This window comes from Falco punctatus (assembly GCF_963210335.1).
Source record: "Falco punctatus genome assembly, chromosome: 13".
Taxonomy (NCBI): Eukaryota; Metazoa; Chordata; class Aves; order Falconiformes; family Falconidae; genus Falco; species Falco punctatus.
In genome coordinates, this window is record NC_137593.1 from 29,322,225 (window position 1) to 29,346,917 (window position 24,693).

At 49.1% G+C, this 24,693-nt stretch overlaps 1 protein-coding gene across 3 annotated transcripts; it reads left to right on the plus strand.

Annotated features, from left to right (window-relative positions):
• Nucleotides 1–1,324: 1,324 nt before the first annotated feature.
• STK25 (serine/threonine kinase 25) lies at nt 1,325–22,715 on the plus strand. Of its 3 annotated transcripts, XM_080410431.1 has the most exons (12): nt 1,334–1,791; nt 2,709–2,834; nt 9,130–9,360; nt 10,570–10,626; nt 11,729–11,837; nt 12,995–13,152; nt 13,423–13,608; nt 13,823–13,968; nt 14,851–14,965; nt 15,229–15,300; nt 18,823–18,959; nt 20,560–22,715. In XM_080410431.1, exons 2-12 carry the CDS (start codon nt 2,784–2,786, stop codon nt 20,597–20,599), a joined length of 1,302 nt encoding a protein of 433 aa, XP_080266557.1. In that variant the 5' UTR covers nt 1,334–1,791; nt 2,709–2,783; the 3' UTR covers nt 20,600–22,715. The 3 variants fall into 3 exon arrangements, 2 of the variants coding, with proteins under 2 accessions (XP_080266557.1, XP_080266558.1); XR_013931841.1 differs by lacking the exon at nt 20,560–22,715 and having other exon boundaries at nt 1,325–1,791; nt 15,229–16,621; nt 18,823–18,952; XM_080410432.1 differs by lacking the exons at nt 1,334–1,791; nt 2,709–2,834 and adding an exon at nt 5,051–5,216.
• The last annotated feature ends 1,978 nt before the right edge of the window (nt 22,716–24,693 follow it).

A 24,693-nucleotide genomic window follows, 5' to 3' on the forward strand; every position in this document is an offset into this window, starting at 1 on the left:
GAGTAGGACCTTAGGGTGAGGTTAGCAAGACACGTTTACGCCATATGTTCAGACTGGGCGTGTTAATTAGCATGAACATTTTTGGTGAGACTTTTGCCCTCTTGCCTGATGCCAATGAATGAAACTACATGGGAAAATTATTGAGTCTCCATGACAGGAGGGGCAGACAGCCGAGCTGTTGGGATAAAGGGATTCCTAAGTAACGTACACAGGGACTCACAACTTAAACCGCTACGGGGCGATTCCTGTGTGTGCAAACAGGCAATGGCTGATCCCTTGGTCCTTGCTGCAGCAGAACTCTATCTCCTTCCTTTCCTACTTCACAAGGAAGCGTTGATTCCTCTGTCTGTTCCTAGATCTCCCAAGTCAAGGAGTTGTACTGGAATAGGGATATTTATGAGACAAAGCAATTGTATTTTGTGGGGCTAGAAGACTGGTCCTGCAGTATAAGCTCAAAACTCAAGCAATCCAGGTACCTGGCAGGCAAGACCTTCATTGAAAACCTTCCAGCCCAGATACAGCTCATTTAAATACAAAGATACTATCTCATTACAGGCATGATATTGATACTGGTCCTCTATCTAATTGATGTTTTCCCTCAAGTACCTCTAAGTGCTGGATGGTTTGACCAGAGGCCGGCAGACAGAGGGCTGCTGGCTGCGGCCCAGACCCGTTTGTCCACACAGTGACTTGTCAAGAGCTTGTTCCCCTCGCGACAGCTCTTGACAAAACCAGCACAAATTCATGGTCAGAAGAAATACCTGGTGAGGAACGCTCTGGGCGCTGGTTAAGAAGCCGTGCCCGTTTTGTTAACCGTGGGGAAGAAAGCTGAAGTCTGGTTTTAAACCTGACTGGCAACAGAGGTCGCGAGAATTATTTTTTCCTTTGAAAACGTGATTCAGCCGCTGACAACCCCAGAGAGGCTGCGGGGTTGCCTGGGGCGAAGGGCCACGGAACGGCCCCGTCCGTCGCGCCTCAGCCCGCTCCGCTCCGCCGGCTCCCAGCCCGCCGGCCCGGCGGGGCCTGGCTCCCCGCAGCGGGGCGGGGGCACTGGCAGTCCCTCGGGGGTCCGCGGCTCCTCGCCCTCACGGAGGACCCAGCGGCACTGCGGACCGCGCACGGGGCAGCCCAGCCTCGGCCCGGGACCCCTAAGGGCCGGTGGGAGGTGCCGCCAGCCTGAGGGGAGGCGCCGCCAGCCTGAGGGGAGGCGCCATGACGCGCGAAGCAGGGCCGGGAGGACAAAGGCTGCCTCCTCCCGCCCCCGCCCCACCGCAGGGCGGAACCGGCCGGCCCCCCGCCGCCGCCCCCGCCTCGCCGGGAAGGCCCAGGCCGGAGCGCCGCTCCGCGGGGCCCCTGGGACGGGTAGTCCCCGCTGCCCGCGCTGCCTGCGCCGTCCGCGCCGACGGACTCTCCGTCCCAGCAGCCCCTGCGCCGTCTCCCTGCCCTCCCCGCCCGCCGCGCCCCCGCCGCTGCCCGCTGCCTGCCGGGCCCGGTAGTGCCGTGAGGGGAGACGGCAGCCGGCCGGCCCGGCGCAGGAACTGCACCTCCCGGCAGGCAGCGCGGCTCTGCGCCCCTGCCCCGCGCCCCCCGCCGCGCCGTGTTGTTGCGCCCGGCGCGGCCCGGCCTGGCCCGGCCCTTCCCACCCCTCTCCCGGCGCCCCTGCCGCCGCGGACGGGCTCGGTGTCCCAGGGCAGCCCGGGGTGACGGCAGCTCTGTGTGCCGGGGCCCGGCATGGCACCGCGCCGCCCTCCGCGCGGGGAGCGTTGGCCGTAGGTGCGGCGGGCTGCCCGGGTAGGTGCGGCGGCGCCCGGGGCCGGGAGGGCGGCCGTGGGCCGTGCCGGATGGGGATCCGCAACGGAGGGGCCCTGGGGGGGCCGGGCGGGGTGGGGGGCTCTGAGGAGGCCGTGATGGGGTGGGGGTTCTCTGGGGGTACTGGGAGGAGGTGGTGGCCCTGAGGCGTGCGATGCGGGCAAGGGTCCCTGAGCGGGGCTGGAGGGCCACCGTGACAGGGGAGCACTGAGGGGGTCTGTGGGACGCTGAGGGTGCCGTACTGGGGAGCACTGGGGTAGGGGCCCCTGAGGGGGCTGGGCCGGGGGGCCCTGCTGCGTTGGGGCTCTTCTGTGGTCGGTGGAGAGGGTTGCTTGAGGAGTGCAGGTTCTGGGGGTAGAACCGGGGAGCAGTGTGGGGGGGGGGTGTGCCGAGGGGTGGCATATGGTTGGTGATCCCCGAGGGGGAAGGGGTGCGCTAGGGAGCTGAGCTTTGCAAGTGGGTGAACTGGGGAGAACGGGAGTGGAGGGGTACCCCCAGTGACAGGATTACTAGGGAGCAGTAGTAGGAGAGGGAGGGTATCTGAGGATAACTCTGTGGCTGTGCTCAGGAAGGTGCTGGGACTTGTGATGAAGGGATGGTGCTGTAAGGGCAGCTGTCATACTAGGGAGCGTGCTGAGGTGATGGTGGGGAAAATGGTGCCTGAGGCTTTGTCACTGTATATCATTACAGTGAGGTTCCTTGATACATGTGGAAGGCATGCCTGGAAAGAATTCAGAAATGGGGTTTGCAAGGAGGGGCTGGCATACTTAGAACGGGCTGGTAGGTTCAAGGAGAACTGCAAATCAAAGGGGAAAAAAAAGAGGCAGGTAGCTCTTTTGGGGAATAAGCCAGGCTCTGAGAACCTCAAGGTAGAGCTGTTATGTTCTTGCTTGTTGCAGTTGACCAGTGGATGAGAAAGTACCACTTTCCCGCTGTGCTACAACGTCCCAACCTCCCTGGTTTTGCAAAAGCGGATGTCTGAGCATCCTGTAGGCATGGCTCACTTAAGAGAATTTGCCAGCCAGGTAAGTGGCAGTTAAAAATTTGTTTTAAACTCTTGTATCAAGAACAAACGTTGTTATGTTTGCTCTTGAAATGAGTTTAAACAAATCGCTAGAAAATCACTTTTTGCCACTCTCGGTCCCTCTTGCACATGTCTTGGCTTAGTCCTGTCAGCACATTGATTTGTGTCTTCTCCATGGTGGTTTTGGACTGATAGTGTTAGGTTGCTAGCCATATGGAAAGGGAATTCTTCACCCAGTGTGGTGCCTTTCTCTGACGTTAACTTTGCTCTTCTTAGGGAAACAGGAATCATCGGCACTCTTGAGTATTTTTGGGAGGAGAGGTCTATAGAAATGGGAACAGAAAAGCTGTGTGTGCAGGCTGTGCCAGACTTACGTTGCTGAAGGGTTCATAACAGCAGCCTGAGAAGAACAGTGTTTGTAATCTTAATGCATAAGAGGTAGTGATACTTGATACTGAGCTTTTAATTCTTCTGAGAGAGAGGTGAGCCTCAGTGGATGTGGTTAAATCCTGTTGCTGTGATGACATTTTCATAAGAGGAATGTGGAAGGATGATGTCATGACTTGGGACTAAAAACTAAACCACAATAGTGTTGGCTTAAGTCTTCTTTCTTCTGAATCTGGTTGCGGGGTGTGTTTGATTATTGGCAGATGTCAATACTGAATGTAGGTCTTGTTAAACCATGATATGTGAGAATTTTTGGTATTTTTCTGTTCTGCTTCTAAGTGTATAACTGTAATACTAAAGGCTTTAGTGGTTTGAGACTATGCTTTCTCCAAGCCTTTTCTGATTTGAAATTGATTTGCAGTGCATCTTAGTTTGCATGCAGTCTTTCACATAAATGGTTTCCCCAAAGTGTGTGTGGAATTAAATGTAAATATAGTGCCTGAGTGAGTCATAGTACAGGGAGAGAAATGAAAGGAATAGGAAAGGATACTGTCTGGTTAGGGCTGAGAACTGAGGTCTGTAGCTACAGAGGAGGTTGCTCTGAGGCTTTTTTGTACATTCGTTCACTAATGAAGCTTATCAGAGTTCCAGTGGTCTCATCTCTGAATTTGTTATGCAAATGTAGGACATTCACAGATTCTGTCATCCCATGACTCTCTGTCTGGTCCTGGAAATAGGAAAGCAGTCTGTGTTGTCCATTCCTCAGATCTCTTTAGGAATCCTTGATGGGACCTCGTAAGCTATGTAACTGAGGCTTGCTGGAAGGGCAGTAGGAATCGGCCTGAAGTTCTGTTCACTAGTTTAGGGAGTGGTAGGAGGTTCTGTGAAATTTGAGAGACTAAGACTTGGACTGGGATGTCAGGGGCTTGACTTGTCTTTGTTTCCTGGTTCTGTTGCTGATGTGCAGGGTTACCGTAGGCAAATCCCCAGGCTGCTTTACCTCTGTGCATCTGTTCCCCTGCCTCAGCTAGTTGGCTGTCTGTTGTTCCTTGGCTGCCCTTTGCTGTGTACATACAGCACAGTGGGCCTCCAGTCTTTGTTGGGAGCTCTATCTGCTAGATGATGTATTTGCGTTACTGTGTTTAAAGCTCTAATCTGAGCTCTGTTTCTAGATTTGTTGTTCCTTATGTGACGTTGAAGAAGCTGTTCAAGTTCTCTGGCTAAGTAATGCCGCACTCCCTTGAAGCAAAGGGATACTAGCTGTGAAGCAAGTTGGGAGCCTCAGAAAAGCTTGTGTGTTTCAAAGTGCTGAACACAAACTTTCCTCTTGTCTATACTCCAAAAGTTCAAAACGGTCTCAGGCTCGGCAGCTGAAAAGAGCTGTGCTCAAATATCGTGTAGACAGGGAAGCTCTTGGATGTTTCCAGATGCCAAGCTGATTTCCCCAAAGAGAACAAACATAGTGCCTGTTGCCATAGTGCAATGACCAATCTGTTGGTGGCCAGAGGTTAGGGTGTAGCATGCAGTGTGGGTGAATGCTGGATGGGAAGTTGGGGAGGAGAGGAGGCAATGAAGGAAGGGTCGGTACCTGAGGTCTGTTAAAACTTCCTCCTTCTACTGTGTTTGGCAGGGGAAAATTACGTTTGTTTGTTTGGCTGGTTGAAAAGTGCTCTAGTCAGAAGGAACACTAAATGCTGCTGTAGTTCCATGTAAACCTTTGGAGGCTGCCAAACTCCCAAGCAGCTTCAGCTCTTAAAGTATTGTGGCCCTGACAATCTTTTTCTGTTACAGACTTCTGCCATATGTAACAGTGATTGTGATCCTGACCTGCCCCAGACCATGGAACTCTCACTTCCAAAAGGGTTTCAGCACCTCTCAAGTGTTTTATGCAGCAGATGCAAGTCTGACTCTTGCTTGCAATGCTGAATGTGGCTCTTTTGAGAGTGAGATCCAGCTGGACACAGCCCAGAGAGAAGACCTTGAGCTGGTTCAAAGGGTATTTGCTTCTGTTCCTAATATGCAGCTTATCTTTCCGGGTAGTAGCTTTGAAATGAGGGTAGATATTTACCCTTTTTCTCTATTCTCCCCTCAAAGGCTGTGGATATCATGTCTCTGCAGCTGGTGTTACTGCCAGGCTTGCCTCATAATGCACTACATTTCCTAATTCCTGATGTCTGCAGTGAGTCGCTCTGTTTTAAAACATGGCATCATCAGTCATGATGGTAAACACCCCCACACCTGTCATGACAGAGCATCCTTCTTTCCTGGGCTGTGAGAACCTGGAGGGAAGAAGAGGAGCACATTACAGATTGTCCTCATCCCTCTCATACTTAATTCCCTCCCCTTCCTGCACGTACAACCAAGATAGCTTTGTGTGCTCTCCCCCCAATGCCTGTTCATGCCTGACTGAGCCGTCTCTGGTGTCTGACTGCTTTCAATGGGGAGAAGCAGCATGAAGCTTTTTGCTCCAGACCTGCTGTGTAATTGACATTCAGTCAAGCAAAAAGGTACGATGAGGTGACCATCCCTAAAAGCTTTGTGCATTGTAGTAGAACAAGGAACAGCAGCTGGCCTGCTAGCTCTTCAGACTCTGGCCTGGTTTTGCAGCCCTGGTGGGTTCTGTGAATGTGGAAGAAAATGGAAAGATCCCAAGGTGGTGAGCAGCTGCAAAACTGACAGGTGCTAATAATCTTCTTTGGGTTATCTATGCTCATTTATGCCAGGTGTAAAGGATTTAATCTGGATTTTATTACTTTCTACTAATGATGTTTCTCAGGTGTGTTTGTAGCTGTGCACAGTTCTAGAACATGGATTTGCAGCCAGGGTGATTCTCTGACAAGACACCGAGATCAATTCGTATTTAGAAGGGAACGGATCGTGCTTGTAACACCCCTTATTGCAGTGCTCTGCAGGTACAAATTTACTGGGCTAGAGGAGAGTCAGGCTACACAGAATGTGTTCTGCTTCCCTCTGCCTGCCCCGCTTGGTCCCCCAAGTGTGGTAGTGTGCTTCTCTTCTGATGGGGTGATGCGCTTGCATAGTGCTCTGTTCCTGGCATAGCTGCATTTGTTCTGTCTGGTGAGTGCCAGGGCTCGTATGCCCATCGGTCTGAATGTTTGCTCGTCGGCAGCGAATTACCATGTGGCAGCTCAAACAGGAACTTTTTAATGGGCGAGAGCTTTTGAGCAGATGTCCTGCAGACTAGCATAATTCTGTCTTAGTTTGTCATGGGAATTCAGGATTGCTTCCACAAAGATGCCATCTGGCAATGTCTTCTGTGGTGTCCACCATGGTAGCTCACAGGGTGTTCCACTGGGCAGACCTGCTTGAATTGGTGATGGGCTCGTTTCCTCCTCCCTGTTTACAGAAAGTGAAGAAATTTGTTAGCGGACTCTGGTTCTGCAGCAGGCATCTGGGAGACTGTTAACCATGGCTGGAAGGACTCTCTACCACTTTGTGCCATACTCGCTCACTAGGTTCTGGCTGTTGATGGGTATGGGTTGTGTGATTTGGACAACTCCGTCAGGGGATGCTCTTCCTCAGGCCCTCCACAGAAGACTCATATTCTTGCCCTGTCACCTGAGAGCTCTGAAGCATTTCCAGATCAGTTTTGAAGTGACAGGTACTGGGGAGGTAAATTCACTATCTGCAAAGTTTCCTGTTCCAACCTAATGTCGTGGGCCTGTCTCTTCTGCCCATCAGTGTTGTATCATTTTCCTGAGCCCTTGAGCAAACTCTCCACATGCTTGTCGTGAAGGTTTGTCTCCTTCACCACCCCTACCTGAACTGCTTCGTTCCACAGAAAATGGGATAAACTGACATCAGAGCATGGAAGTTTGTTTACGAAGCTGTCTGTGATTACAGAGCCCGATACATAAAATGGTGGTTGTCCCAAAAGCTGCCTGCAGTAGCTGGTGCTCTTACGTTTGATGTCCTGCTCTTGAAGAATCAGTCCTGATTCTTTGATACGCCATGCCAGGCTGAGGAGAGGAGCAGTAACTCACATCTTGCAATTTCTTTTCTCTTGGAAAAATTACTGACCTGGGAGGGGAGGAAGGTTTTCTTGCAGGGTTGCTTCCTTGCAGGATTCATGTGGATAGCGTTTCCCTTACCAGCTGAGCCAAGTGCTTCTAAGAGATGATCCTCTTTCTCTCCCTTCTCCCTGATGTGTGAGAGTAGCTGATGTGGCAGGTGGCATTGCAGCAGGTGACTGTGCAAGGTGACGTCTGGGCCATGTTGCTGCCCCTTCCTGTGAGTTGGTCAAGAGGTGGAAGCTGCTCCTGGCCTCTTGTGAGCCTGGACTAGCCAGACTGTTCTCCCTGCGCTGCAGTCATCATTCTCATGTTGCCTCCTGGCATTTCTCAAACTCAAATCCTCTTCCTTTCCCCCGCCTCCTTCTCTTCAGTCCCTGTTACATATCTCCAGTTCCTTTTATCTCTGCATATCCCCTCCAGTCTGTTTCCAGTGCATTTGTTCAAAGTACAGCCTGTTTGGGTGTTGCCATGGATGCGCAAGGATATTTGGTTATCCTTCTGTATCTTGGACTGGAATGCACGTGGAAATCCTGTTGAGTAAGCTGACTGTAAAGCTCATTCTGGGCCTGGCTTACTCCATATAGCAAAGCACTGGGCACAGAAGGCAAACAACCTGTAGTGACTGGCTGGCTTAATCATTAAGCAGCATCTGGGGCTGCTCAGTGGTGGTCTGCTGGTGGAACCTGGTGTTAGATGGAAAAATGCAGCTGCTGTGTCCTCAGATAAAATCTCTGCCAGCTCAAGGCCTTTGCAAGGGAGCAGTCCCTCTGGGTGACGTGTTGGAGGTGATACTGAGAAGTTCTGGGTGTGGAAAACTTGCTCTAATGGCTTGGATGCTTCCTGTAGATCAGACCATATTTTACAGATATTTTTTTAAAACTAGACTAATTTTTTTTAAAAGGCAGAAAACCTATTCACCAAGGGCCTTTTAATAGTATGAAGAAGAGGAGGACCTCCTGGTCTGCAGCTGGACAGAATGAAATAGCTGATTTCTTCACTTTCTTGTGTGTACTTGTCCTAATAAAGAATTAACTTTGAAGCTGCTGTTAAAAGAGTCTGTATTTCTCCAGCCAGTGCTATTAGTAGCTTCCCAGTTGATGTGCTTATCTAATGAGGGAAATGCTATTTGCTTTTGCATCTGGGTGTGCCAGCCAGAGGACAGGGTGTTCCAGAAAAGCAGGTCTGCAGATGGAGTGTCCATTCAGCTCTCCTGTCTCCTCTGGTATAGGCAGGTGTCTGGCCTCCTTGCCGCTGACCTAAAAGATGCAAGGCTCCCCCTGTAAATATCTGGAGAGAGCTGGGATGGGTGCTGCCTGGAAATCAGGCTGCAGCAGAGAAGACAGCTAGTGTGAACTGGTATTTGTAGTATTAGAGTATTTCACCCTCCAAATAAGTAGGGAAAGGTGCAAATTGTATAAATCATTCCAGTCTTTGAGTGCCAGAAAGCAGACTAGGGAAACATCCATGCGAACTTCCTGTGGCCTCTTGCTTGTGCCCATTTTCTCATCCAGATCTTCAAAGGAAGGGCTAGTTCTGGTACACCGTGTGTGTCTTTATCCAAGCATGAACAAGTATTTGCTCATGGAGCTGCTTTGGCACCAATTTAGTGCCTGCAGTTGAGCAGTCCTGTCCCAAAGGACCCAACACCTTCCGTAGAGATGCTTACTGGCGTTCTCCTACTGGGCTTCTTTCCCCTTCCTCCTCCCAGTGACTACAGTCTGAAGGGGCAGAAAGCCCATGTAAAAGGTTTCCTTGGTTTTTCTAATCTTGGATATATATTGTATACATATACATAGGGATGTGAGCTGTAGGGGTATACGTGGCACTCTGCAGGCTGCCGTGGGAGTTAATGGACTTTTCCCATCTTTGCTTTAGCACTCCAGGGTGGATCCTGAGGAGCTGTTCACCAAGCTGGAGCGGATTGGCAAAGGATCGTTTGGTGAAGTGTATAAAGGGATTGACAACCGCACCAAGGAGGTAGTTGCTATCAAGATCATTGATCTGGAGGAGGCTGAGGATGAAATTGAGGACATTCAGCAGGAGATTACAGTGCTCAGCCAGTGTGATAGTCCCTACATCACCCGGTACTATGGGTCTTACTTGAAGGTAGGACAAAGCCATGGCAGTTCGCTTGCCAGCAGTTTGGGAATGGCGTGGGCTTCTCGATGGGTGCTGTAGCTGCTGGTGGCATACAGCACTGGAAAGTGTCCAGTCTGTGAGTGTCAGTGTGGCAGCAGGAACAGCAGTAGCTCTGCCCATTGCATTCATGTGGTCTTAATAGGAGGCTGGGCTTTAAGACACTTGCAAAGCATATGGAAATGAGGTCCTCGGTACAGTGTGGTCCCAAGAGCAGGACGTTTCCCTGGAGAGAAAAATACCCGTTGAAGAGGCTGCCCTCTCCCCTGTTTGGCCATTCTTGAAAGGGAGTTTGTGGAATACTTTTCCAAAGTATCACAGTTTTAAGGTAGTACCACTGAGGGCTTTATGTGTCTGAAAAGAAGAGCAGTTTGAAACTGTATTTGTGTTCTTGTGATCATCATTTGATCAGAAATGATGAAAAGAACAGGAACTGAGTTTTTGGAGGAATGCTGGTACCACTTCCATTGAAAACAGGTTTAGGAATCCCCAGTGGAAACTACTAGTAGTGATGACCAGAAGTGGCCTCTGCATGCCAGCTGCTGGAGGTATATGTAACATTGGGTCTGTAGCAAACAGTTTCTGGGCTCTTTGGATCCTGATATTCCTTACGTATTTTTCAAAGGCTATAATGCATTTTCTCAGCCTTCTACTGCAAACACCAAGCAAGCTGTAGTTCCATGGATCTGATGCTTACCTCCTACCAGGACCCTGTGAACCTCAGTCTGGAAATCTCTGAGGAGTAAGAGATTGTCTTACTGATTGTACCCTTCAAGCTGGCAGTCCTGCTACTGAGATCAAAGGCTGCAAATGTCCCCTGTCATTGTCAAGAAGGAGATGTGCTACATCTGTTGGAGCGATGTTAAATGGCTACAGCCTGCAAATATGCTTATCTCTGTGGGCTGTATAGTCTGGTGCCTGTAGGGACACTAAGCTTGCTCAGGTAAAACTGCAGACTGAGAGAAAGGAATGTGCTGGAGGCTGGTCCACTGCTGTAATGCTGTGTCAGTGGGAAAGAGGGAGCTGGGAGCAACCTCCTTAGGCCTCTGAGAGCTGCAGTGTGCAGCATCTCTTGGATTGTGTACAGGACTACACATGTGTCTTGCTGCCTCTGGGGAGTTTCACTTTTCTGCCTGCTTTTATTACTGTCCTTACTCTTGATTTATGCTCTTGTTGCAGGGCACTAAGCTGTGGATAATTATGGAGTACCTAGGAGGAGGTTCAGCCTTGGATTTGGTAAGCTATGGACCATGGAAAGCGCTGGCTGGAGACCTGGTTTGTGAAATGCCTGTAACTGGACACTCACTTGCCACATACCATCTTTTTGACAGCCCTGTGCCTGAAGGGTAGGCAGTGCAGGACAGATGTACTGGTTATGCATATCGCAGAACAGAGGAAATGTTTGCATGAAGCTCAGCATTCAGAGCACTGTTCTAGAGTGTGCTCTGCTGCTTTACAATGGAAGGAGCCAGTGACCTTAAATGTGACAGCAGCCAATTGATTTGAGCGGTGCAAATCCATACTTCACCTAACACAAGTTCATGGTATTGTTCAGTGCTTGCATGGCATCAAGCTCAGCAGGGACCTGGTCCACAATCAGCGTTGCCAGGTGTTTGATAATACAAATGACATCTAATAAGTTATCCCAGATTTTAAAGGAATACAAATGCAGAATAAACACATGGCCAAAGTTCTGCTGTGCAGTATTCCATCACAGGATTTTGCTTTTCTCCTTAGGACAATATAAAGCCTGTTTTTCCAGAGCAGTAACTAAGGTCATGTAGTGAAAACTGCTAAGCCTGCCTGCACTGAACTGACTTGGAGGAAGGGTGCAGGGGTGGGGGCTGTTACCAGCAGAAGTCACGTTAGTGTCAGAACCTCAGTTATTGCACTGAAAAGGCAGGACTTCTTTAGAGGAGAACTGATGAAAAGGAGAAGAGCTTTGATACAATACTGTACAGCCAGAAGGTAGAAGTTGTCTCTGGCTGTTGTAGTGGCTGAAGTTCAGTGTTTGCGTGCTAGTAGAGAGACTTGAACAAGAGAAACTGTTAAGATGTTCTGTTCAGCAATGTATTTCCAGGCCAAAGCAAAAGATGAGCATCCTGCTGTTTCTCTGGGAAGCCTTTAGTAGACTAACAGAAAATCCTCCAAAGATTTTCCTTTTAATGTTGCCAGGTACAAAGTCCAGCACTCTGCTTACAGAATGCGCACCGGGCACACAGTAGGTGCTTCCTGCTGAATGTGACCTTGGCTGAGGTTTCCAAGTAGCAAACTGAGAGGCTGGAAAATCCAAGGCATCAGTCACCCTCCTTTAAGTCATTTTTTTGCCCTTTATCAGCTGAAGCCAGGACCCCTGGAGGAGACTTACATAGCTACTATCCTGAGAGAAATCCTAAAGGGTTTGGATTATCTGCACTCTGAGAGGAAGATCCACAGGGACATCAAAGGTGAGAGTGGAGAGCTTAGCTTCCTGTTAGGTTGCTTCTTTCTGAATTTGATGCTTGCCATTTTATTGCAACTCATGACTTATATGTCTTTAGCGTTTAGAGTACCAGTAAGGATCTGTAGCTCTTCTCTGGCATTCGTAGTCTGGACAGGCAGGGGGCTAAAGCAAAGGAGTCCATGAAAGGCATGCTCAGATATTAGCTGACTCCGTTATGTCTGGACATTTGCTTTACTGCTGGACTCCAAGGCGTGTGTATGCTCGTTATCATGGTTAGAACACACTGCAAAGGTAAGCTGTCCTCATGCAGGGTTCACAGCCCTAGAAAATCAGGGCAGCTTGTGTCAGCTTATCCTGTTACTGATTTTTATAGTCATTGGCTGTATGCAGTGTAGAGAGACCTGGTATCTGCCTCCCGAAGAGCAGTCTCACACTGAGCACAGAGCATCAGAGGACAGCAGGAGGACGAGAGGACAGTGCTGTGGAGATGTGGCCAGTGTTGGATGCTAACTGCTCTGACCCTCTGCAGGAGGGGATGTGAACAAGCAGAGCAGAGAAACCTCATGCAGGGAGATATGTAGAAAAGATTCTGTTGTGTAAGTGAAACTATGCATTTCTAGCACTGCAAGCTGTGCAGGACTGTTGGCTGCCAGCAGAGTTGACAAGTTTGTAGGTAGGGTGTCACAAGTCCTCCCAGAAAGCCCCCATCCCAAAACATGTGCAATATCACTGTCTTAAGCTGAGTGGGAAGCAGTACAAGACCAGGACTTGTGAGGTCTTTAAAAGGATCTGCTATTTAACCTTTGCGGAGTGCTATTAGGAAAAAAATCAAGACCATTTGAAGTATCCTGGGCCATGTTGTCCTCTTCTTTGTGTGGCAAGGAATCACATCTAGTTGATTGTGTGGCCCTTCACACCTGCTCCTTGCTACTGCCCTAGAAATATCCCCCTTCTGATCCAGCCAAGCTTATGAACTTGGTCCGTGTTAGCTGGCAGAGGTCAGAGCTTGAGAACGGTGTGAGGCTGGGAATGGGAATCTGAGCGGTGGGTTTCCACTGGGCAAAGGAGGATGTCACAGGAGGTCTGTTCTCAGTATTCAGTTCTGTGTGGGCTGGAGATGATTCAGAAACTAGTGGACTTGACGCTTCTTTGTGTGAACAGCTGCCAACGTGCTACTTTCGGAACAAGGAGATGTGAAACTGGCCGACTTTGGGGTGGCTGGACAGTTGACAGACACACAAATCAAGAGAAACACTTTTGTTGGGACTCCGTTCTGGATGGCACCAGAGGTCATCAAACAGTCTGCTTATGACTTCAAGGTGAGCTGGGAGCAGGAGGTTTGCTGCCTGGTGCTACTGTATGTGAGATGATGCCAGGGTTAATACAGGGATTGGAAGTGCTGCTTACTGCACAAATGATAGTTTCCTGTTATGGTTCAAGGTCTGTTGGAGAAGTTTGTCTGTTACACATGAAACACCCTGTCTGATTTTATGTGATCAGCCCTTCAGCTGTGCTGAAGTTGCATGCTTCCATGTTGCAGAATTGATCCTTGCTGTTCCATGTAGTCACTGTTCTTGCTCTTCTTTCAGGCAGATATCTGGTCCCTTGGAATTACAGCCATTGAACTAGCAAAGGGAGAGCCTCCAAATTCTGATTTGCATCCTATGAGAGTTCTCTTCCTGATCCCCAAAAATAACCCTCCAACACTTGAGGGTCACCACAGCAAGCCCTTCAAGGAGTTTGTGGAAGCCTGCCTCAATAAGGATCCTAGATTTGTGAGTATTGCTGTCCACCTGTGAATTTGGGTGAAGTATTGCAGACGTCAAAGATTTATTTAGCAGGAAGACCTTTTGGTGCAAGGTTTCTGGAGAGAAAGAAGTACTGAGCTTGCCGGATGGACAGGCAAGCCTGGCAAGAGTTGAAGTCGTGCACTTGCATGTTTAGTGTACAGAAATGGTTAGATGTAGCATGCTTTCCTTTTTGCTCTAGAGGCCAACAGCTAAAGAATTGCTAAAGCACAAGTTCATCACACGTTACACCAAGAAAACCTCATTCCTAATGGAGCTGATAGATCGGTTCAAGCGCTGGAAGTCGGAGGGCCATGGAGAAGATTCCAGTTCTGGTGATTCTGATATGTACGTACATGTTCTGCATGGAGGGGTGCCCCTGCCGTACCCTGCATGCCCCAGGGTAGCCTGCAAACAGCTCAGATCCTTTTCCCCACCTGGGCTGGAGATCTTACGGTAGTTCAGGGAGGCCTGTGAGCATCTGCTTGTGGGAGCAGGTGACTGCTGCCTGAAGAAACAGGCTGTTACCTCCTGTTCAGTGGGACCCAGTGCTCTATTCTAGTCTTAACCTGTGGAGCCTCTTTGCTGAGCGTAAGGGATCAGAAGTACTAACGAGAAACATCTAGTTTGTGCATAACTAGTAAATCAAGGCTGTGTTTTATGCACATCCAGTTAAATAAAAGAGCTGCAGGCTTCAGGAAGTGTGGCAACAGCTGCATATGTGTGTGTATTCGTGGGTAGACAGCTTTGCTACCAGTGTGGAGGATAATAAGGCTGTAATCCTTGGGTGAGGAAAGGGCGCTGTTGCCAGGCAGAGCTTCTCTTTACCTGTCGTGGCCAATGATTTAAGTGATCAGTTACTCTGGGAGTTTGGCTTGTAACACCTAAGTCTGGGCCCTCAAACTGTGCGCTTGGATTGTCTTGAAATTCAATTCTCCTAAATTTGACTAGCACTTCAAACTGTCTTCAAGATGGCTAGAGCAGAAAGGTGGTCTTTGGGATTTGAAAACATGATGTAGTACTTTGCTCAGATCTCTGTAGTGCTGTATATGGGCTGTAGAGACTGAAGTGTTCCTCTTCACGTTTTTCTCTGGAATAGGGAAATGCCTGGGGCCCTGTGGTGATACGACAATCTGGTGTGGGGGAGCTTTTGCCTGTGGGAGTGCATGGGTAAAACACCTGTTGTATGAAGCTGAAGCTTTGTCTTGACCTTCCCTTTTTCATTTGCAGTGATGGAGACACAGAGGATGGAGACCAGGGTCCAATCTGGACATTCCCACCAACTATTCGCCCCAACTCCTTGAGCAAGCTGCACAAAGGAATGGCTCTTCATGGTTCTCAGAAGGTATGTTTGCTGTCTGGTCTTTCCAAAGTGGACTGAACTAACCCAAGCTTTTGAGGGTCTTGGGGAAGTTACCAGGCACTCGTGTTCTGTCTAAAATTTGCTTTCATCTGGTATTAAGGGCTAGTGCCACAGAGCTGCCTCTTCCGCATGGTCAGGGTACTGCAGTCTGTGGCTTTCCTGAGACCTGGTGAGGGGACTGCCATCAAGGTGGTGTGAATTTACCAAAGGCTTTTTTTATAACTTCTTTTCATGTTGCTTTCTAGCCTACTGAGCCCATCAAGAGGCAGCCACGGTCACAGTGTCTCTCAACGCTTGTTCACCCAGTTTTTGGGGAGGCGAGTACAACCTCTTGGTGTCTGTGGTGATTGGAGATGAAGAGATGCCTGACACGGATAAGTAACTGGGGAAGGATTTGGAGAAGGGAGGCGTGATGAGGTTCCTAGTAGTGTTAAGGGACTATGAAGCATTTGTGCCTCTGTTCAGGGATTTATACCGTATGTTAGGAAAGTGAATATGTCCCTGGAGTGTCCTCTCTGATATGCTTGTGTTCCTGTAAATACAGCATTACTGTGTTGTCTTCTGGTGAGGACAAGGTAGAGGAGTACCTGTTTCTTATTTGTGTCTTAGGCTTGCTAATGCCTAGGCAACTTTGGACTCTGATGTCCCTGGCCTCCGTGGTTGAAGTGCAGCTCCTGTTAGGGCAGGCAGGTATTTAAGCTTGCCTGCTGCCATGCGTGTTCCCTGCCCTCGTGCTATGTGCTGCTGTCCATGGCAGAGTCACCGAGAGGGATGTGGCTGGATCAGAGCAGGAGCTGGCTTTGCCAGTTACTAGGCCATCTTCTTGGTTTATACATGTCTGCTATTGGTAGCATGCTGAGGCCGAGGAGTTACCTATGTATGGCCTGTGGAAGGCAGACAGAGGAAATGTGTTTGGAAAATCCACCCTGTTTCCCTGCCTTGTGTTCTGGGTGGGGATGTGGGGTTGCAGTAAAAGCTACCATTAATGATGGGATAGTGTCTGTATCAGCAGAGAGTGGAGTTGTCTTTCCAGCTGGTGATTTAAGAAAGGAGAAGAGTATGATAATTATAAGGGGGCTTCAGTTGCTGCTTGCAGCAGGACTGTAGGAAAGGAGGTTCTACTTCAGAAGAAATCATTTACACAGGCACTGCCTGTTGGGGTTCTTTTCTTGGGGTGCTGGGTCACAGAGACCCATTCTCTGGTCCCAATGACTTGCTCTTTTCCGGATCCTGATTCTGTTCCAGGGGTGGCCCAGCAGAGTGCTGTGCTTTTTGAGGTTTAGTCTCTGGACTTGATCACTTCTCGCAGGTCGAGTGCTATGTGGAAAGAGGGTTTGCTGCAGGGCAGGAAGCAGAGGTCATTCTAAAAAGAAGGCTCTTGAGCACTGCTTCGGAAATTGAGAGTTCAGCTAACTGGACTCTTCTGTACTCTGCTGGGCTCGGCCTCCAGAGGTCAGAGCATGAGGCAGATGGTCTGGGTCTCGTAGGCCTAGACATGAGATAAAAATGAAAAAAATAAAGTTGTTTTCTGATGCAGGCAGTCTGTGCAGCATAATCACTGACCTCTGGTTCTCAGTCCTTCCTGTTTAGGAGTCTTCTGCATGAGGGTGTGTTCAGAGCTGTGAGTTCTCTGAACCAGTGAGTGCATCTTCATGCTTCCCTTTACCAGCCTTGCTGCACCAGTTCCAGGTGGAAAGTGGCTTCTTGGACCTTTAATTTCTGCTAGTTTGACTCCTGTGCCCCAGATTTGCTGATGCTCCTTTCCTTTGATTAGACATCCCTGCCATCTCTGCTGATCCCACTCAGCAAACTCATGTGTAGGGAAGGTTCTGGGCAGTCTCTGGAAAAAACTGGCTTCTGTGTGCAGTAGCAGGGGGGTGAAAGAAAACTTGTCTCCAAATAGGAAATCTACTTCACTGCTGGTTCCACCTGTTCTGTTCAGTTCTAGTTTCCTGCCAACAGCAGGTCTTTCTCCTTCTCACCATTGTTTTATTGCCTCTTACACCTGCTAGGTTTTGATCACCACTTTCCATAAAAGGGCTGAAGCTGGTCTTTGTGAATGGAAATCTTGCTGAGATGCTGTTCATAGTCTTCTGCGTGTGTATTATTGGATGTTAATACTGAAGATGACCCGTGGTGGGTCGTCAACACAGGTGTGGGCAACTGCAGGTCTGAAAACCTGTCTGCCCTTTCTGGGCCAGGGAGGAAAGGTAATGTATTTGGGCCTGGAGGGCCAAGCAATAAATAAAGGCCAACCTGTAAGGCTTTGCGCAGTACAGCTCCGTAACCCCCCTGCTAACCTCCAGAAAGCTCTTCTGCAGCGGAAAGTGACAGGGTAACATCACAGGCTGCTGGGCAAACTAAAAGGTCAGGGGCTTGGCATCAAAGGCTGGTGATAAGCTGGCAGTTTACCTGCAGGACAGACCCCATGTTTCATTTTGCTCTGAGGCGGTTAGTCTTTGATCAGGTAGATGTCAAATCAAATCCTTGGCTTTAGCATCACAACTATTTTTGGCCGAAGAAATCTGTATCCTTGATGTTTAATTGAGTTGCCCTCCGTGCCCCTTGCCACTTCTGAATGAGCAGAGGTGTACGCGAGTTGCTTCCACAGCCGAGGCTTTGTGTTGGTGAGTGATCGCCTTGCTGAGGAGGCAGCAGCTCTTCTTAGCTAGGAACTGTTTCCTGCAAGGGACTTGGAGCACAGGGACGGCTGCAGCTGGTGATTACCATTCACATTGTCCTGCTTTCTGGACCATGGAGAAAAGGCGAACACCAACAACAGGAAAGGCTGATCCTAGAACTGCAGGCAAAGAACTGTGAGGCTTATGTATAGCCCTTTAATCAGCGTAGCCTAACAGGAGCTTAATTGACCAGGACAGCAGTTAGCTGGCAGACATTGCTTGTTCAACAAAAAGGTTTGATATTTGTTCAGCATGGTGCGTTACTGTGCATACTAAGGAAGGGGCTGTTGCGTGAGCTGCTTGTGTGAAGGAGGTGGTGAAACACTGCAGGGGATGTGACTGGGTTTTCCAGCGACAGCCTCCTTCAGGCTCAGTGTCGGTGACCTGTCAGGAGTTCCTTCATGACAGAGGTTTAGCTATTTCAAATTAACAGCTGAAATCGTGTGCAAGTAAACTTGTGACTGGTGAGGCCTAGTCGGAGTGCACTAACCGTGATAGATGTGAACTGAGGCTTTTCATCTAGGTCACATGCTGCGTATGGAGATCTTGGAGTGTGGGCATCATTCCCCTGTACCCCTGGGGAAAGCTGTCTCGGGAAAGAGTGTCGGAGGCCAAGTGGCTCAGGACCCATAGCATGGCCATAATCCGCCTTGGCCTCCCAGTCCGCTAAAAGCAACTCGGACTTTTTTGTGGCTGTTAAAAGTGATGGTGACTTAACTCCTGGTGTTACAATATTTTCTGCCTTACCCATCTACAAACCTTTGTGTGCGTCTGGGAGCTAAGCTGTCATTAGCAGCAAAGTGACTGTACTGGTTTGGGTAGAGCTGGAGTTCTTTGTTCTGTTACTTTATGGGTTTTCAGGGCTGTTGATGCATTTCTAATATAACTGAGTCTGTTTAAGAGTATATCGGGGCCTATTTGTTAAGGACGTCAATTGCTGTTATTACATGGAAGTAAGTCTGAACTCCAGACATTGGACTTCCATCTTCCTAACCTACAAAAAGAGCCCCTTTTTATTTTTTTAAAGAAAGTGGATGCCCTCCTGCACCCTTGTGTAGTCATACTAAAAGGGAAAGGGACCTAATGCGTGTACTGCACTGCTTAAACAGTGCTTTCTGCAGTGAGATAAGGAACTGACACACGGTTTCTGGGTTGCAGCTTAAAGACAAGCACAAGCAGACTGGAGGCAATGTGGGAGCTATGGAGGAGCTGGAGAACGCCTTTAGCTTGGCTGAGGAGTCCTGCCCAGGCATCTCTGACAAACTGATAGCACACATGGTGGAGCGGGTACAAAGGTGAGTATTCTCTAGCATGTGAGCTGGGGTGTGGCTGGCAGTGACCCAAACCATTGTCATACTCCATAGCTATGGGAAAGGTTGGTGCTGACCAGCTGAGACACCCAAAAACTGAATATTGGTGACAGCTGACCTCATAGTCCCAAGGTCACTTCCTTTATCTGCTTTTAAGTAATGGAAGCAGTTCTTCCTGCCTCAGAAGTCCTTTCTCACACCGAACAGGTTTCTGTAGTTCAGATGAATGTTGTAGAGCACAGAAAGATGCTGCTATTCACCTTCATCTTGCATACATATGTATATACATATATATAAGACATCCTGCTGGCCCCATTACCCAGGTAGTGAGGACTATGCAAAATGTCACCAGGAACGCTTCTGGAATAGTGAGAATTTAGAGCGCTTGTGCAGCCAGTCACTCTGCTTGCCCAGCTTCAGGTAGTAGGAAAATGTTTTTCCTGAAGTGAATTACTTATTAAACCAGTGAAGGAGTATAGTCTGTTAGAATTAAGTTCTTCGCTGCTCATCAGGTGCTGCAGACAGCTTGCCTCCACTGGTGGCACCGAGTTCGGTCACATCCATGTATTGCAGGCAAGTGTCAGATCCTGATCACAGGTTTATCAGGCTTTATTTAACATTAATTTGGCTTTTGTCCCTTTCACAGCAGGCTGTCCTAAATCTTGCCCTTTCTTCAGCAGCTGAGAAACTTAACATTTGGCCCCTCACGGGTTAGAAGGCTGGAAGTAAAAGTGTTTTGCTGTACATGTGACCAAAGGAGCCGTTCTGTGCTCTGGTTGCTAATGTAAATACAACCCAAGCTTTACAGTCTTTACACTCCTGAACTTGGGCTTTCTAAGCATTTGTTTCTGATGGGTTAAGCTGCTGTCATTTGTGCCTTATACCTCAAGCATCCCTTGGATGCTGTCAAGCAAAGAACAACCTTGGATAATAAGGACTGAAAATACTGGCTGTCCTTGAGAGCTTCTGTTACTAAGTTGCTCAAACTTTCAAGCAGACATGGTGTGGGTCTGTTTAGATCACTCGCCTAACAATCACTTTACATTGGGAAGAGAACACTTGTCTCTTCTGGCTGGCCTGTAGAAGACACATCACAGAAAGTGTCCTGTGATACCTGCAAAAACTTCAGCCTCTAGTTGAGCAGGAGGTGCTCACAGATGTGTGTTCGATGCCTGCAGTGCAGTTGTTTCAGTATCGTTCACTTCTATCAGCCTAGAAATAGCACTACTGGACAGTGTGTAAGCACAAGATACTGGTTGTTTGGAGGTTTGCAAAACATCAAAGACCCTGTTGGTTTCTTACTGTAAAACACTAGTGCTCAAAATTTCTTCCTAGCCTAAAAGTGAGTCTTAAAAGCCTGAAAAAAGTGCCACCTTGGCTTTTTGTTAATTTGCTTTTTTTTTTTTCTTTCAAGACTTCCTTATCTAGAAAACTGACAGTAGCAATGGGAGTGGGGGCAAATACATCCAGACTCACCTCCTTGTCTGCAGACACACTGGCTGGTGCAGTGCGTGTGGGCCATCTTCCAGGTGAGGGCTTGACATGGACAGTAGTGACCGGCTCTACCCACTGTTCTTTCTTGTAGGTTTTCACACAGTCGGAACCACCTGACCTCTGCTCGCTGACACCTACGTTCCCTGCTGTTGTTGTGAGGGGGGAAGGATTTTTTCCAGCTTCATGAGAACTACATCTCTAATCCAGACCACCATCTGCTATTGGACGTAACATTGTGTTACGGACTTCAGGACATTTCAGAGCCTTCATATTACACGTGTTTCCATCATAACCCAGGGTGGGGTTTGCAATGCAAGTACAATTTAGACCTTTTGCAGAACCCAAGATGGGTGGTCTAATTGTTTTTACAGTTTTAATCAATGCAGTTTTTAATTGTTTCCCTATGGATGTATCCATTTTGGCTTGGTTTGATTCACAGCTTGTTACTGGTAAATGCCTGGCTGCTGGAAAAGAGGGCAATTCTCCTCCACTGAGATGTTTCGAAGGCAAGTCTGCCCTTCCTAAAGAAGTGTGTCAGCAGTAATGTGCGAGTGCAGGTATGTTTGGAAGCTCTCCATGCATTACAACCTCTGGGAAAGTTTGAGCAGCTCTCCAGTTGTTCTGGAGAACTGCTTCAACTCATTCGCAGACTAGTAATGAAAAGCTTTCAAGTAGAGCAGCAGCTGAGCTAATATGCTGCCGCTCTTTCCCAGCTTGTTGTTTCACAGGAGGATGAGTTTGCTGACTGTACTTTTTTTGGCTCTGGGACATCATTTTGTATTAGGCCTTGGTTCACCTAATTCAGGCAAAGCAGAACTTGCCTTGGGTCTCCAGGGGCTGGAAGGCAAAGTGGTTACATTTGGTTTGGGAGCTGGTAGAGTTCCTTTCCTTGGTGCTTTCTGCAACTGAAGCAACTAGATGGACAGGTTTGGCGGTCCTAGTCTATAAGCTGAGTGGGCACCTACTGTGTGTGTCCAAATGTTGCAGAAAAAAAAAGGGGGATGGGGGTGCTGACAGGGCTGCAGTACAAAAGGCAGACAGATGTTGTGTAGCAGTTCTTGAGGCAAGAAACCTGTCCTTAACAGGAAGGTATAAACTGGATGGCTGGCAGCCACGGTATCCGTGTGGTGTGGCTGGGGTTTGCAAAGCCACTCTAGGCCTCCATCCCCTTCTTCACAGCTTTCACTTTCTGGCTCTTCTTTCAGTCTGGGATCTAAACTCGCTGAAGCCAGCACTCTGCTCCAATTGACAGACTGCGGTGGTGGTTGCTGGCAGAGAAATAAAAGCATCTACTGCTGCTTAAGGTATTCCAGTGGAGCCATCCCCCAACTAGCTTTGCTTTCTGTGTAATACTAGTTTATAAAGCAAACCTTTAATTCAGGTAAAGGCAGAGATCTTAAATCTATAGTTTAAAGGTCTAGAAAAATAGACTTAGGAAAATAACTTCTGATAGCTGGTTGCTTAGAGATCTGTTCTCTAATTGTAAAGATAAATCCATTAAGTCAGCAAGACCTTAGATACCCAGATCTTTCTGTCTGGATGTTTTTGTGTGAATGATTTGGTTCACCCCAAAGCCACTGAGAAAAAAAGCTGTAGCTGTTCAGCATTTTTTTTTAAAAGATAGGCCACTTCGTTAGTAACAAGGCTTGATTTTTGGTACTTTGATTCAGACCTGGAGATTGTAAGTGCTGCGCTCAAAGTAGCTGAGAAGGACCATATGTTCCCTCCTCCTGGTGTGCGTTGTTCACTTTAGCTTATGACTATCCTTTACTCTTCCTCTCTGATGGATAAATACAGGCTCAGCAAATACTATGAACTTGTCCCGCAGAGGAGAGGTGCTGCTGTTTGATCTTGCTGTAGATCTGCTGCAGAGTTGCGTTTCTCCATGGTGCAAGCCACCTCAAAGCCTGCATTTACGGAGGACACAACAAACCCATTTTTTCCCGCAGGAAAAGGCGTTAATGTGTAGACAGGAAGCTTACTGAGGTGGGAAGGCAGAGACTGCAGTCCAGCAGAAAGGCAGCTGAAGGGCTCCTGCTGCTTTTAAAGTCACTGTTGCTGATGGTAGCAAATCGTGTCAATAAGGTACCTTGTGTTATTACTCACATACACTACAGTGTAATGAGTAAACTTTTTAAAGGAAACAATCCCCACAAACCTCATCCAGTATTCAAAGCAACAATGGTTTTAGTTTTTAAAAACGTTGAAAGGGATCTGCCACTTTCAATAAAGTAACGAAACAAATGAGGCTGGTGTAACTTTGTCTTTTTAGGGGAAAAGTATTTGTTCAAGCTGCTTTTCTTTGCCACCACCTTGGTCTTCCCCTGCATCTTTCTGCCTCATGTAGATCTGACAGAGAGCTGTGAGACAGACCTATTTAAGTGCTTTCTGCGTGCAGAGTGAATGCAGCAAGCGGCATGTTACATTGGTCCTTTCTGCTGATCAGCAGTGGGGTTAAGGGAAGCACGCTGCAGAAGTCCAGCCGGGCCCTGGAGAAGGCTTCATTGCGGGTTTTGTTGGAGTCTGTTTATTGCTCTGCAGTATTTAGACTTGGGTTCGGCTGTAAAAGCTGTCAACAGGATATCCCTGCCTCCGTCCTTCTCCCTTTGCAGCTGTGAGGGTCACTGAGCAGTGGCACAGGCTGCCCAGAGAGGTTGTGGTGGTCTCCAGCCTCGGAGATAATAGGGAGGGGTCCGGGCACAGCCCTGGGCAACCAGCCCTGCTTAAGCAAGGGGCTTGGACCAGCTGAGCTCCCAAGGCCCCAGCCACGCTGTGAGCACGTGTCTCCATTACAGCATAAACACTTCGGAGACTCTGCTTCAAGCATATTTAAAACCTTGTGTATGATTGTCCTTCCCGTAGCAGAAGCATAGAGGTGAAGGTTACAGTTCAGGAACAGTGAACTTTCTGACTGCCATAGCCTGCGCTCTTGCATTTTAACCGCAGAGACACTGTGCGGTGCCGTCTCAGCTATTTTCTCCTTGGAGCCAAAAAGAGAGACTGACAAATGTACTCCTGGCTGTGCTTTTTTGGGAATTTTGTTAAATGCCATGTGCTTGCACTTGCTGCTGCTCAACAGACTGGCACCAGGACAGTGGGGATGGTGCCACCCGTGTCATCTGAGGTGGGGAAGTTCCCTGTGGGGACAAGCCGGAAGGCGATGAGGCTGGCAGAGCTAGGCAGGTGGGTGCAGCTAGTGTTGCATGTGGGTGAAAAGAAAGAGGGAGGGGACGTAGCTGGTGTAACGGGAGTCATTCTGGTAACCAGGGGACAATAAGGGAGGAGGCACCAGAACAGCTCCAGCGTGTTGCATTAAACACTTGGTAGGAACTACTGCAAAAACTTGTTCTTGTTTCTTAGGCCATGAGGCAGGGCTCTGTTACACTGAACGAAGGGCAGCCAGCCAGTCCTGCGGGAAGCAGGGAAGACCAGCAGTGTTTACCAGAAAGAGTGTGCCCTCAGCAAGGTTGCAGATGACACCAAGCTGTCTTGTGTGGTCATTGCACAGGAGGGAAGGGATGCCATCCATGGGGACGCTGACAGGCTGGAGAGGTGGGCCCGTCTGAACCTCATGGAGTCCAACAAGGCCAAGTGCAAGGTCCTGCACAGGGCTCGGGGCAATCCCAAACACAAATACAGGCTGGGTGGAGAACGGATTGAGAGCAGCCCTGAGAAGGGCTGGGGGTGCTGGTGGACACGAAACTCAGCATCACCCAGCCGTGTGCATTTGCATCCCCAAAAGCCAGCCGTGCCCTGGGCTGCATCCTCAGCAGCATGGCCGGCGCTTCTCCCCCTCTGCTCCGCTCTGGTGAGACCCCCCTGCAGCGCTGCGTCCAGCCCTGGGGCCCCCAGCACAGGAAGGGCACGGACCTGTTAGAGCAGGGCCAGAGGCTGTGAAGGGGATGAGGAGCCTGGAGCACCTCTCCTGCGGAGACAGGCTGGGAGAGCTGGGGCTGTTCAGCCTGGAGAAGAGAAGGCTGGGGCAGACGTGCTGGCGGCCATCCAGTACCTAAAGGGGCCTGCAAGAAAGCTGGGAGGGACACGCAGTGACAGGACAAGGGGGAGCAGTTTGAAGCTGAAAGAGGGGAGATTCAGCTTAGCTATTAGGAAGAAATTCTTTGCTGAGAGGGCGGCGAGGCGCCGGCACAGGCTGCCCCGAGCAGCTGTGGGTGCCCCATCCCTGGCGGCGCCCAGGGCCAGGCTGGACGGGGCTGGGAGCACCCTG

Excerpts from the sequence above, each read along its gene's own strand:
- STK25 (XM_080410431.1), top strand. The coding sequence starts at position 2,784 with ATGTCTGAGCATCCTGTAGGCATGGCTCACTTAAGAGAATTTGCCAGC. Across the intron at positions 11,838-12,994 it reads GATCCACAGGGACATCAAAG|CTGCCAACGTGCTACTTTCG; the intron begins GTGAGAGTGGAG and ends TTGTGTGAACAG. Across the intron at positions 14,966-15,228 it reads CTCTTCATGGTTCTCAGAAG|CCTACTGAGCCCATCAAGAG; the intron begins GTATGTTTGCTG and ends GTTGCTTTCTAG.